Below are 13,208 nucleotides of genomic sequence, written 5' to 3' on the forward strand. Positions count from 1 at the left end.
AAATACTATGAGTTACCGTGTCAGAAGGAGTACTTACAAGAATATCGGTATTTTCAAAATAATTCCTCCAGTATGGTCTGATTTTCCTCTGTCCACCAATGTCCCATACATTCAGCTTAAAACCTTGTGATTGTACACTTTTGATGTTGAAACCCTGAAACGGGCAAAAACATCAAGTTTTATTAAACTTTGAGGTCGTAATTCTGAAAAAGTTACATTTAATAGCTATGTTTTTTATTAATTCTAAAATACTCTGCTATATGTGATACTGGTAAGGCTGAAAATGATTTGTTGTGACAGAGAATAAAGAAACATATTTATACATGTTTATTTCATCCAGGTTGTGGAGTCAGTGTAAATAATGTCAGGCTAACATGATGTTTTTCTACAATAAACAAATATAGACATATAATTGCTGAGGATAACTCTAAATGAGAATAGCTCTAATTAATCAACACACACCACATGCCCATGAATCTTCACGATGATAAAATTTAACAGGACATTTCATGTAACTAACAAAAAAACAAGCTGAATCTGAAGACTCAACAGAAAAGAACACAAGCTAAATTTAAAGAGGCAAAAGCTAAAAATCTAAAGGATTAGATTCTTCAAGAGCAACTCAAAATAAATTTCCTATTGGAATTAATCAGGAAAGAGAGCAGAACTGAGGGAACTATGGGGGAGGCTGGATTTCTAACTCCAATATCAGCCCAGGAGGGAGGTGGAGCCCTGGGTTACAGACACTGATGGAAACAAACAAGTGGTCACTTGCTGGGCGTGGTGGCTCAAGCCTGTAATCCCAGCACTTTGGGAGGCCGAGACGGGTGGATCATGAGGTCAAGAGATCGAGACCATCCTGGTCAACATGGTGAAACCCCATCTCTACTAAAAATACAAAAAATTAGCTGGGCATGGTGGCGCGTGCCTGTAATCCCAGCTACTCAGGAGGCTGAGGCAGGAGAATTGCCTGAACCCAGGAGGCGGAGGTTGCGGTGAGCCGAGATCGCGCCATTGCACTCCAGCCTGGGTAACAACAGCGAAACTCCGTCTCAAAAAGAAAAAAAAAAAAGTGGTCACTTAAAATTGTGATTTCATAGGCAACTCTGATGAACTTGAAAAGGAAGTCGTCTTTTTTTTTTTTTTTTTTTTTTTTTGAGACACAGTCTGGCTCTGTTGCCCAGGCTGGAGTGCAGCAGCACAGTCTCAGCTCACTGCAACCTCCGCCTCCCAGGTTCTACTGCCTTTCTCCTGAGTAGCTGGGATTATAGGCACCTGCCACCAGGTGGCTAATATGTTGAGTTTTTAGTAGAGATGGAGTTTCACCATGTTGGCCAGGCTGCTCTCGAACTCCTGACCTCGTGATCTGCCTGCCTCCCAAAGCACTGGGGTTATAGGTGCAAGCCACCACACCTGGCCAGAAGTCTTCATTTCTAAGACAGTTACTTGAGGTGAAACTTTGAGGAAGGTGAGCAAATCAGGGACAGGCAGAATTGCCAGCTGGTGGTTTAGTGTGAAAAGAAACAAATTAACAAGTACTTTGGGGTTCTGAGAGAATGTATTTCATGAAGAATTTTTTTAAAAGTCTTCTTGCAAAAGTTACATAGGGAAACCAGGATTTGAAAGACCCAATCAATAGCTTGCTACCATAGAAGAGACATTTCATCCAGAATAACCGGATTTAGATAGGTTTGGAGATGCCTCCACAAACATTTGTTTCATGTGGCAGCCTGTCAACACTGCTGCGTGGCACAGAAGGAGAAGGCACAGTGCAATTAGACAGGAACACTGCCACCCAGTTTCTACTGAGGATACACAGTCTCTGGAGGATAATGGGGGATGCTGCTGACTCTCGCTTCTCTAACATGCCAATGACTGAATACATTAGAAGCTCAAGAATTTTAAAGGGAAATGGCTTAAGCTTATTAAAAAAAAGCAGTTTCATTGTAACTCATTGGCAAAACTACTTTGGTGTATTTAAAAATTCCACACTCAACAATGATATTAAATGTGAAACTCAGTAATACTGAATCCTTTCTGGAATAAAGCAGAAAATAAATAACAGTAAAATAAATCTTGGAATTTGACCATATGTATCAATGGCCTTAAATGTCTATAAGTCATGAGACCCAACAAATCTAGGAATTTATTCTGAGGAAATAATAATAATGAAAGGGCACAAACATGTAGAGATGCATATTTCATATGTATTTACATATATAATAACATAGAAAGGTATTCATGATTTACTAAGTAAAAAAGATGAAACAAGTTCAGTGGCTCACACCTATAATCCCAGCATTTTGGGAGGCTGAGGCTGGAGGACAGCTTGAGCTCAGGAGTTCAAGGCCAGCCTGGGCAATGTAGTGAGACCCCATCTCTACTCTCCCCCCAAAAATTAACTGGGTGTGGTGGCATCTGCCTGTAGTCCTAGCCAGTCAGGAGGCTGAGGTGGGAGGATTGCTTGAACCCAGGAATTTGAGGCTGCAGTGAGCTATGGATGGCACCACTGTACTTTAGCCTGGCCAACAGAGTGAAACCCTGTCTCTAAAAATATATATATATATATATGTATAGGTATATACATATATGTGTATATATATATGTATATACCTATACATATATGAGATATAAACTAATATATCCTCTATGAGCCATTTTTATTTTTTATTTTAAACATACCCATCATATATATGCATAGAAAAAACTTGATACATTCCTACATGGGAACAGTGGTATGCCTGACTGGGCATTATAGGTGACTTCTAGTTTCTCAATTTTATTTATTTATACTTTCTAAATTTACTATAATAAGCATTTATTATTTTTTCTAATATAAAACAAAAACATAATAAAAGTTTGTTTCTAAAGAATATGAAAGCTTGACACAATATCATATCAGAGTCACCTATAACACACTGAATAAAGCCTGAAGGTTAGAGTTAGAACTTTGGGTTCTAAATTGAGTTTATTTCTGTGTTTGCAGTGTGGAAATTTTCCTGTTAGTGTTCTTGAGAGATACAGTCTATCGATAATACAAACAGCAACGACAACAAACCACAGGCGCACGCACAGAAAAACTAGCACTTCTTTTTCTGGCAGAAATCTTGACACACTAATCTGTGTTTTCAGCCCTTCTAGGCTAGACTACTGTAATTTGCTCCTCCTTGGGCTATATATTAAATTTGTTTAGAAGCTGTAAAATTGTTCATTTGGTAGCAGTTGCAATGACTTTTCCACAAAGAGTTGTGAATCAGTAAGATTCAGGCCATGAAGTATGCACACACGCCAGCACAGCCATTCAAACCTGACACCAGGGTCTTATCACAGTACAGTGATGGAAAATGCTAAATAACTCTGGTTTTGCTAAAACCTCTAACCTTTAATGCTCGACTACTTTAAAGTGACTAAGACCCAACAGGCTGTCCCTGTTGGCTCAGCCAAAGGTCAAGCATTCTCAGGATTTCCTACAGGGAATGAGGTCTAAGAAGCCCACTAGAGTTTTTCCAGTCAGGACTCGTCTTTAATCCTCCTCACTGCGAGCACCGTCATTGCCTTATCCTTTATGCTTTGCTTGCTTGGCCTTTTCTGGAAAGAGGAAGGTTGATGAGGCTGGATTTAAAAATTGTTTTTTACTTAAAAAATTGATACATATTTGTATATATTAAGTCTGAAAAGTATATGCTAAAATATTAACCACATTTGTTTGTTTGTTTGAGACGGAGTCGCGCTCTGTCACCCAGGCTGGAGTGCAATGGAGCAATCTTGGCTCACTGCAACCTCTGCCTCTCGGATTCAAGCAATTCTCCTGCCTCAGTCTCCTGAGTAGCTGGGATTACAGGTACGTGTCACCACACCTGGCTAATTTTTGTATTTTTAATAGAGACGGGTTTTATCATGTTGGTCAGGCTGGCCCCCTGAACTTCTGACCTCATAATCTGCCCGCCTTGGCCTCCCAAAGTGCTGGGATTATAGGTGTGAGCCACTGTGCCCAGCCTTAACCATGATTTTTCTCAGAGTTTTCTCCTTTATACTTTCTCTGTGTTTTCTACATGCACTACTTTCCTAATCGGAGAAGATAAAGCTGTTTTATAAAAAGAATAGGCTGGGTGTGGTGGCTCACGCATGTAATTCCAGCACTTTGGGAGGCCGAGGTGGATGGATCATTGAGGTCAGGAGTTTGAGACCAGCCTAACCAACATGGTGAAACCCTGTCTCTAAAAAAAATTTAAAAATTAGCTGGGCGTGGCGGCATACACCTGTAGTCCCAGCTACAGGGGAGGTTGAGGCCCAAGAACTGCTTGAATCTGGGAGGTGGAGGTTGCAGTGAGCCAAGATTTCGCTACTGCACTCCAGCCTATACAACAGAGTGAGACTCTGTCTCAAAAAATAATTTATTAATTTTAAAAAATAAAGTAAAAATAAGAATATAGGTAATCACTTGGATCTGTGGGATTTGATTGCCTATATACACACACACACACATATATATGTATACATACATTTTAAATTGTAACAACATGTACCATTTTAACAGTATAACATAAAACGTTCCATTTTAGCCATTTTAAAGTATGCAGTTCCATGGCAAAATTAAATACATTTTCATTGTGTGCCGTTATCCACAAGACTATTTTCATCTTGCCAAACTGACTCTGTACCCGTTAAACAATAACATCCCATTCCCCTCTCCCCAGCCCCAGTAACCACCATTCTGCATTCTGTGTCTATGAATCTGACTACTCTAAATACCTCATGAGAATGGAATCTCTTACATAGTTTTGAAATCTGGTTATTTTTAGACTGTATAGACTTTTCTCAGAGACAAAACTTGGAAGTGGACAAAACTGTACTTCCCGTTTTGTCTTTCACATTGCTATTACCGTCTTCCTTGCGTCACACAGCATCCGGAGCCAAGGCAGTGCTCACCTGTGTAGGTGTGATGTGGCTGATGTCTTCAGATGCAAGCTGCTTCAGAAGAGTGGTCTTGCCAGCATTATCCAAGCCCAGGAGAAGGATTCTCACCTCCTGGTCTGGTGCACTTTTCAACTTGCGCAAAATTGAGAGCAAGCCCTTGAACAACCACAAAGGAGACAGATTACTTTGGGGGCACTGACTTTGCTATTACTGGATATTAGAATAGCTTCTCCTTGAAAGAAGTTCTTGGTTATGGAAAGCCTATGTTATTATTTTTCATTCTAATGCCACTTATTCCATTTGCTTCCTCTTTCCAAGTTTTTGTAGAAGTCCTAAATTAAATCAGCAACTTAATAAGTAGCATGGCTTATTCCTGCTCTTCCTATTATTCCAGCTTAGCAGTCACCCCAAATCTCCTGGGAATGTGAACTCTACCCGATCTGTGTTCCTAAAGCCTTTTATATATAGAGTAGGTAACTGACGTTTGTATTTTTCTCCTTTACTGAAGTTTCTTGTGGTAAGGGCTATACTTCTCCCATAATAGCTGGCACTTATTAAACAGACACTAGATAACATCTGTGGAATTAAATAGTATGACACACCCAAGTTAACACAAGTTTTTTTTTTCTTTTTTTTTGAGATGTAGTCTCACTCTGTTGCCCAGGCTAGAGTGCAGTGGCAAGATCTTGGCTCACTACAACTTCTGCCTCCCAGGTTCAAGCGATTCTCCTGCCTCAATCTTTCCTGATTATAGGCATGTGCCACCATACCCAGCTAATTTTTGTATTTTTAGTAGATGGGGTTTTACCTTGTTGGTCAGGCTGGTCTCAAACTCCTGACCTCATGATCCGCCCATCTCAGTCTCCCAAAGTGCTGGGATTACAGGCGTGAGCCACCACACCCGGCCACACAAGATTTTTAAGGTGTTACACAAAAATATATGAAAGGGATATATAAAATTAGAATTGGGTTCTCTGTTTATGATTTTATCTATTTCATCATTTCCCATTGCATGCCTGTATCAAAACATCTCATGTACCCTACAAATATATACATCAAGGAGCCATAAAAATTAAAAAGAAAAAATTAAAAAAAATTTAATCTATTTTAGCACACCTGTAAGACTTCTTCATTCAAAATGTTCTACCATCACCTTTCACAAGACGCTACAGGGCAGGTGCATGATATAGATTATTTGTGTTTTTTAGATGAAAAATTTGGTACAATAGAGAAGTTAGGAAATCATAAAAGGCACCTATGAAGCAAAAAAAAAAAAAAAAACCCACCAAAATTAACCAAAGAATGTTTTACTGTTAATCTAATATTTCTGTTTCTTGTTTTCATTTATTATTATTATTTTTAGACAGAACCTGGCTCTGTCACCCAGGCTGGAGTGCAGTGGTGTCATCTCGGCTCAACTGCAACTTGTCTCCTGGGTTTAAGTAATTGTTGTACGTCAGCCTCCAGAGTAGCTGGGATTACAGGAGTGAGCCACTATGCCTGGCTAATTTTTATATTTTTCGTAGAGATTGGGTTTCACCACGTTGGCCAGGCTGGTCTCGAACTCCTGGCCTCAAGGACTGTCCCTACAAAAAATAAAAAACAAATAAGCCAGGCTTGGTGGCACATGCCTGTGGTCCCAGCTACTCAGGAAGCTGAGGTGAGAGGATTGCTTGAGCCTGGGAGGTTGAGGTTGCAGTGAGCTGTATTTGCACCACTGCACTCCAGCCTGAGTGAAGAAGTGAGACTCTATCTCTAAAAAATAAAAAATAAAAAAAGAGCCAGGCGTGGTGGCTCACACCTGTAATTCCAGCACTTTGGGAGGCCGAGGCGGGCGGATCACAAGGTCAAGATATCGAGACCATCCTGGTCAGCATGGTGAAACCCCGTCTCTATTAAAAACACAAAAAAATTAGCTGGGCATGGTGGCGCACGCCTGGAGTCCCAGCTACTTGGAAGGCTGAGGCAGGAGAATTGCTTGAACCCAGGAGGCGGAGGTTGCGGTGAACCAAGATCGCGCCGTTGTACTCCAGCCTGGGTAACAAGAGCGAAACCCCGTCTCAAAAAAAAAATAAAATAAATAAAAAATAAAAAAATAAAAATAAACCGTGTTGATTTTTAGTTAAGAATGCAAGACAATCTTCATAGGAAAGTTATTTGTTCTGTGCTATAGCTGACAATCTTGTTCTAACAACACATGGCTAGAACAAGAGTCAAAGAATCCCAGAGTTTAAAGGGCATATAATTTAGTCTCCCAGCTCAAGAAGAAATTCCTTCATACTGAGTCTTAGAATTACGTTAAATGGTTGTATTTGTTATTCACACTGCACCAGGCAATAATTCAAACCAGTTTGTTCACTAAGATCAAACGATACTTCTGAGAAATAATTCTCAACAACTGCATCTTTGGAGAATGATATGCAAATATGCATAATTATTAAGAATTCCTTTCTGCCTCAGAGACTCTTTACCACTTCTTGTACTGTATTTGTACTGACTTGCTAAAAACCACATTAACCTCTCTATGCCTCAATTTTTTCCAGCAGTAAAATGGAAGGTTTGGTCTAAGCTAGACAAATTCTATGCCAAAAGATTTTGGGGAAAGAGATTAAATAGATTTGAAACAAACAAAAGTCCAGTTTTTTAAAAGGCCAGACTTCTTCTTCTTTCTCTTTTTTGGGGGGGAACAGGGTCTTCCTCTGTCACCTAGCCTGGAGTGTGTGGCGTGAACATGGCTCACTGCAGCTTTGACTTCCTAGACTCAAGCGATCCTTCCACCTCAGCCTTTCCAGTAGCTGGGACTACAGCTCATGCTGCCATGCCTCGGTAAGTTTCGTATATTTTGTAAAGATGGGGTTTTACCATATTGCTCAGGCTGATCTTGAATTCCTAAGCTCAAGTGATCCACCCAAAGGCAAGACTTGTTTTTACTGTTTTTATCTCATCTGGTCTTGACTACTTTGACACCATTCCTTCTTAAAACTATATTTACAAGAAGTCTCCCTGGTTTCTATTAGCTATATTGCAATCAATCATTTATAATATCACCTTTCAGAAAAGTAAAAATTAAAATTCTGAGATCCTTAGGGGACTAGTTATATAAAAAGGCTAAGAACAGGAAAACCCTTTTTACTACTCATATTGAGTTCCTGATTGTAAGTGAAAAGAAGGGACCTCATTACCTCTTGAATTCTACAACAGCTGGAATGTATCAAATTAGTACATTAAATGACATACAGGCAAAGTTCTTCTCATGCATTATCTGATTATCTGCTTGTGCAGAAATTATAAAGGAAGATCTGTTTTCTTTTTCTTTTTTTTCTGAGACGGAGTTTTGCTCTTGTTTCTTAGGCTAGAGGGCAATGGTTCAATCTTGCTCACTGCAACCTCTGCCTCCTGGGTTCAAGTGATTCTCCTGCCTCAGCCTCCCGAGAAGTTGGGATTATAAGCACGTGCCACCATGCCCGGCTAATTTCGTATTTTTAGCAGAGACAGGTTTCTCAATGTTGGTCAGGTTGGTCTCGAACTCCCAACCTCAGGTGACCGCGCCCAGCCTATAAAATATTTTCAAAGTTTAAAATTAATGTTTTGGGTTTTTCCTCATGTGTCTCTTTAAAAAAAAAAAATCACTAACAATACTGTTTTTTTTTTTTTCCAGGTAGAGACTTTCTACATACTCTTTACATTTGAAATTAAACAATTAAGAGAAAAACAAGACCGAACACAGTGATTCACACCTGTAATACCAGTGCTTTGGGAGGCCGAGGCAGGAGGGTAGCTTGAGGCCAGGAATTCAAGACCAGCCTGGGCAACAAAGTGAGACACATATCCCTACCAAAAAGAAAAAATGATCCAGGTGTGGTGGTGTGCACTTGCGTTTCCAGCTACTCAGGAGGCTGAGACAGAAGGATGGCTTGAGCCTAAGAGTTTGAGGTTGTAGTAAGCTATGGTCAGGTCACTGCATTCTGGGCTGGATGAGAGAGCAAGATCCTGTCTCAAAAAAAAGGTGGGGGAGGGGAGAAACATAATGTTTATTCATCTTAAAAGGAGAGGAACAAAGCACAGATGAGAAAGACAAAGAAATCATTCTAACTATAAGGCTGAGCACAGTGGCTCGTGCCTGTAATCCCAGCACTTTGGGAGGTCGAGGTGGGTGGATCACTTGAGGCCAGGAGTTTGAGACCTGCCTGGCCAACATGGTGAAACCTTTCTACTAAAAAATAAAAAAAATTGGCTGGGCATGATGTCGGGTACCTGTATTCCCAGCTACTTGGGAGGCTGAGGCAGGAGAATAGCTTGAACCTGGGAGAGGAAGGTTGCAGTCAGCCGAGATCGCTAGACTCTGTCTCAAAAAAAAAAATTCTAACTATAGATAAACTTTACTAACCTAATCGTGTAGAATACAGTGCTTCTACATTTCTAATGAGTAAATTTCCTTATTAGGAAATAATAACTTCAGATGCTTCACCTTTAAGTGAAATTATGCAAAAATGGAAAGTTCAGCTAATATTTTCTTCCAGCAAAAGGATAAATGGCATTTCAAGCATGGTCTAGGGAAGACAAGTACAAATATAATACAGCATCATATTAATCCAACTACTGAGGACAGGAGATCACAGGATTATCAGGGTTTGCTAAATAGGGAAGAGGATATTTATAGAGATCAGGGTTCTGCCTGAAAGGTACAAAGTAAGCTGATTTAAGAGGCTGGAAGAAAGAGACCAGAATACGTCTATTCCATGCATCTATGCATATATGCCCATATTTTATTTCAGCTGTCAAATGAAGAAAGACAGATATTAGAAGTTAAATTTATTATGGGGCTGAGTGTTGCAGTATAAATACAATAAAATTAATTTTTAAAGTGCATTTTTGGCCAAAGTATCCATTCACTCAATTATCATTAAACACCAATAATGTGCCTTAGGTACAAGAGTGAGCAAAACAGACGTGATCTCTGTAGGATTTACATTCCTGTGACATTAAAGCAATTTAAGAAACACGAACTTCAGTTACAAGTACATTGTGTGTTACCAGCATGTATGTATACAAGTTATCTGCACCCTGGTGGGCAGAAGTGGTCTGACTCAACCACAAAACATTTAAGCAAACTTTTCTACAGTCAGATCATAATTAGATGTACTATGGACTACAGACGTTTTATCTGTCTTGAAATCAGCTTAAACTCAACTATTGGCAGAGGCATGGTGCACTGACCTAAAACAATACAAACTAGGTCATTCAAAGAAACCAGAGTGGTGGAGGAGGGAGAAATGTGTTGGTATATGGAAAATATACGTGGTTGTAAGGAGCAGCTAAAATTTAAATACTGAAATTTCAAAGCCAACCACCTCATACATACAGTCCCTATAACTAGCTTAAATATAACTGATTTCCATTTATTTTTACCTCTTTTAACTGAACTCCTATCAGTTTAAAGCTCAAAATGGAGAACTTCATCCAAACTTTATCTTCTTTCTCAAGAAATGATGTTATGAGGATGAAATGAGGTCATGTATGTAAAGCATGACGCAAAGTAGCCACTCAAAACAATAGCCCTGTGTTTTATTTTTTAAAATAATTTTTCACTGCCATTTTCTAGCCAGAAAATATAAATACTGTTGGAAAAAAATCTTCAAATATTGAACATGCACGAGAACAATCACAAGCTCCATGTATGTAGAAAGTATGCCATAAATAATTACTGAATGAAGGAGTCAGATGTTAAATAACAGTGGTTAGTTATGTGCTAAAATTACTGTCATTTTAGTAATTCGTCAAGAACCCAGCATTGTAAAGCAGGGGTAAAACAGTTGACTCTAAATGTTCAGGGAAACCCATATTTGGGTTTTTGCCACAGTTACCCAAATTTGAAAAAAATTGTGTGTTAGTCACAGCTGAAGTTTAAAACGAAAACCAAAAAAAAAAATCGGGGTTCACTCTTCAGTTGTACAGTTAAAGCTCATGGGATACCAGATAGGATACACTTAAGTCACACCACTGACTAAATTCAGTGTTCTACTTCCAGTTTTAAGAATAGCTGACACTTTTGGAGATAGAAAAAAAAAAATGCATTTGGGAAAGCAGATAAAGAATCCAGACTAATTTGTCCTAATTTCTTACTGTTCATTCTAGGAAAAGGAAAAAAGAAAAACAAAATGTTTTCATCATTGAACACAACAGTTGTATACAACAGTGTGGTGTATACACTGTCAATTTGTTGTATACAGTGCCAATTTGCACCTGGAAACGAGCAGTGGTTAATTTACTGTGGCCTGTAATTATACATTAAACAATCATGGAATTACACAGTCCACTTAATTGATAAACAAACTGGGAAAAGTTAGCCAACTCTCATGCGTTTCTCATCCATAATGACGAATCTCATTCTCTGTTGGTTTGGCATGCCCTTTTCATTTCAATTCTAGCTATTTTCTGGGTAAATATTTATGTTTGCACTCATTTGTTGAGAAAAACTTAGCCTTTAAATGGACAGCTCCTGTACAAACGATTAAGAAAAAGAAACAGTTGTAAAAATCGGTTTAGCCTGAGGTTAAAAAAAAACCTGCAAGTGTAGCAAGTGTGAAATGTGATTGGCAACTTTAGAACAAATAACCCTACTTCTTTAACTATCTGGCGATATAAAATCGAGATTTTTTTTCCTATCTAAATCTACTCACTGGATAATCTGACCAAACATACATGTATTATTTTTTCTTCCTGGGCATCTAGCTTTAGCTTTTTTTTCTTCTTCTTCTTAAATCAACAGAAGTGGCTCAACATTTCTAAAAGTCAAAAAAGGAACTAGGAAGTAAGGTGGAACAGTAAATATAAGTTTGATTACAGGCTCTTTGAAGCCAACTAAAATGCTCTAAGTGCTTCAAAATCAATTTTTCTTTGATAGCTCTAAAATTACTCAATTCCATTTTAACTCCTTCCAACTAACTGTACAGAAATCAACAAGAAACAGAGTGTTAACGGTCAGATCTGTCACAACCATAATTTAGAATTTGGGAAAGCTTTAATTAGGGCTGACAGAGAAAAGGCTTGCCCCAGATTGAAGTTCAATCTCCATTTTTAACTTCTCGTTCTTTTCAGTTTGGAGACCCCAAGATAGGATTAAGAATTTTTGGTCCTGGTGTGGTCACATGCAAAAGGAGATTGCAAAAGGTCTCGAAGGAAATTCTAGGGACCGGGCAGCTAATTTGCCTCCATCAACGTGGATTAAGTATTGAATGAAAAATCAGTCATCACCAACCAGGTCTTGCAAAACTCTCAGCAAATAACTAACCAATTTGGGACTGAGGAAGCGCACCCGCCACGCAGACACCAAGACGGCCTAACATCCACCAGGCATCCCTTCCAAGTGGCACCTCTTGGTGTCCTGGGACTTACTCCCCTGCCCTCCAGGGGCCCGCAGAACGCGAGAAGGAGGAGAGCTAGACTACCATCTCCCCTGCTACCGCCAGGGCGACCTCAGACACAGCGGGGCCGGCCTTCTCTCCGCTTCTGGCCAGGCTCCAGAAGAACCCCACTTTACTGCAGCGGTGGGAGACCGATGGCCCGGGAAGTCTAAGCTTGCAAGCAAAAGCTGCTCTATGCAGCTCCTCCGGTCCGCCCTCACCCCTGCCCGCGAAGTAATAATGGAGTACGGGCTCCGCATCCGGCCATCCGCGCACTCTGCCAGCCCCTTCCCCAAGCCTCGGACCCGCTGCAAGCCCCGCCTTCCTCTCCAGGCCCAGGCCTCCCTCCAGGGCCCACCCTTAGGGCTCCCCGCCGACCCTGAAAACCAGTCCAGAACCCACACAGCAGGCTGATCGCCGTCCCATTCCCTCGTTGGCTTTCAGCGCAGTGCTCCGCCCTGGGCCTGGGGACTGGAGGCGGGTAACCCGGCCGGTTCCAAGGGGGCCCGGGCCCCCACACTCACCATCCTCCCGCTGAGTCCCTCCTCCTCCTCCTCCTCCTCCTCCTGCTGCCTCCCCCGTTACCAGGGGCAACTGCTGCGGCGCCGCCCCCAACGTCCCTAGCACGCACCGTGGAGAAGCCGAGCAGCGGTACGGGGCGGAGTGCAGCTCCGCTTTCCCCAGAGTGCGCAAGCGCGTCAAGGCGCCCGCCCACTGAGCGGGCGGGCTACGGCAGCTGCAGAGGCGGCCGCCGGCTCGCCGGGACCCTGAGTGGAGAAGGCTTGCCCATGCGGCTGGCGGACCTGGGATTGGTGGAGAAGGAGGGGCGTGGGTCGGGCGTGGGGGCGGTTCCCCCGCCCAGTCCTCCTCTCGCCCCGCCAGGTCTCC

The 13,208-nt window shown here is 41.1% G+C and overlaps 1 protein-coding gene across 5 annotated transcripts in view; it reads right to left on the minus strand.

The window, feature by feature from the left end:
- Positions 1–13,007, minus strand: part of ARL3 (ARF like GTPase 3) — a 40,172-nt gene extending 27,165 nt beyond the window's left edge. The window contains exons 1-4 of one of the 5 annotated variants that reach the window (XM_078346401.1): positions 12,723–12,833; positions 8,655–8,907; positions 4,930–5,073; positions 38–154 (exon numbers count right to left, since the gene is read on the minus strand). In XM_078346401.1, the coding sequence (XP_078202527.1) occupies positions 38–154; positions 4,930–5,073; positions 8,655–8,744 (351 nt within the window). In that variant the 5' untranslated portion in view covers positions 8,745–8,907; positions 12,723–12,833. Of the gene's footprint in view, positions 1–37; positions 155–4,929; positions 5,074–8,654; positions 8,908–12,365; positions 12,615–12,698 lie in introns of those variants that run through there. The other 4 variants (XM_002756561.5, XM_009010205.3, XM_054243282.2 and 1 more) reach the window with 4 other exon arrangements.
- Between the last annotated feature and the right edge of the window lie 201 nt (positions 13,008–13,208).

The sequence above is a fragment of the Callithrix jacchus genome, chromosome 12 (assembly GCF_049354715.1).
Source record: "Callithrix jacchus isolate 240 chromosome 12, calJac240_pri, whole genome shotgun sequence".
NCBI lineage: Eukaryota > Metazoa > Chordata > Mammalia > Primates > Cebidae > Callithrix > Callithrix jacchus.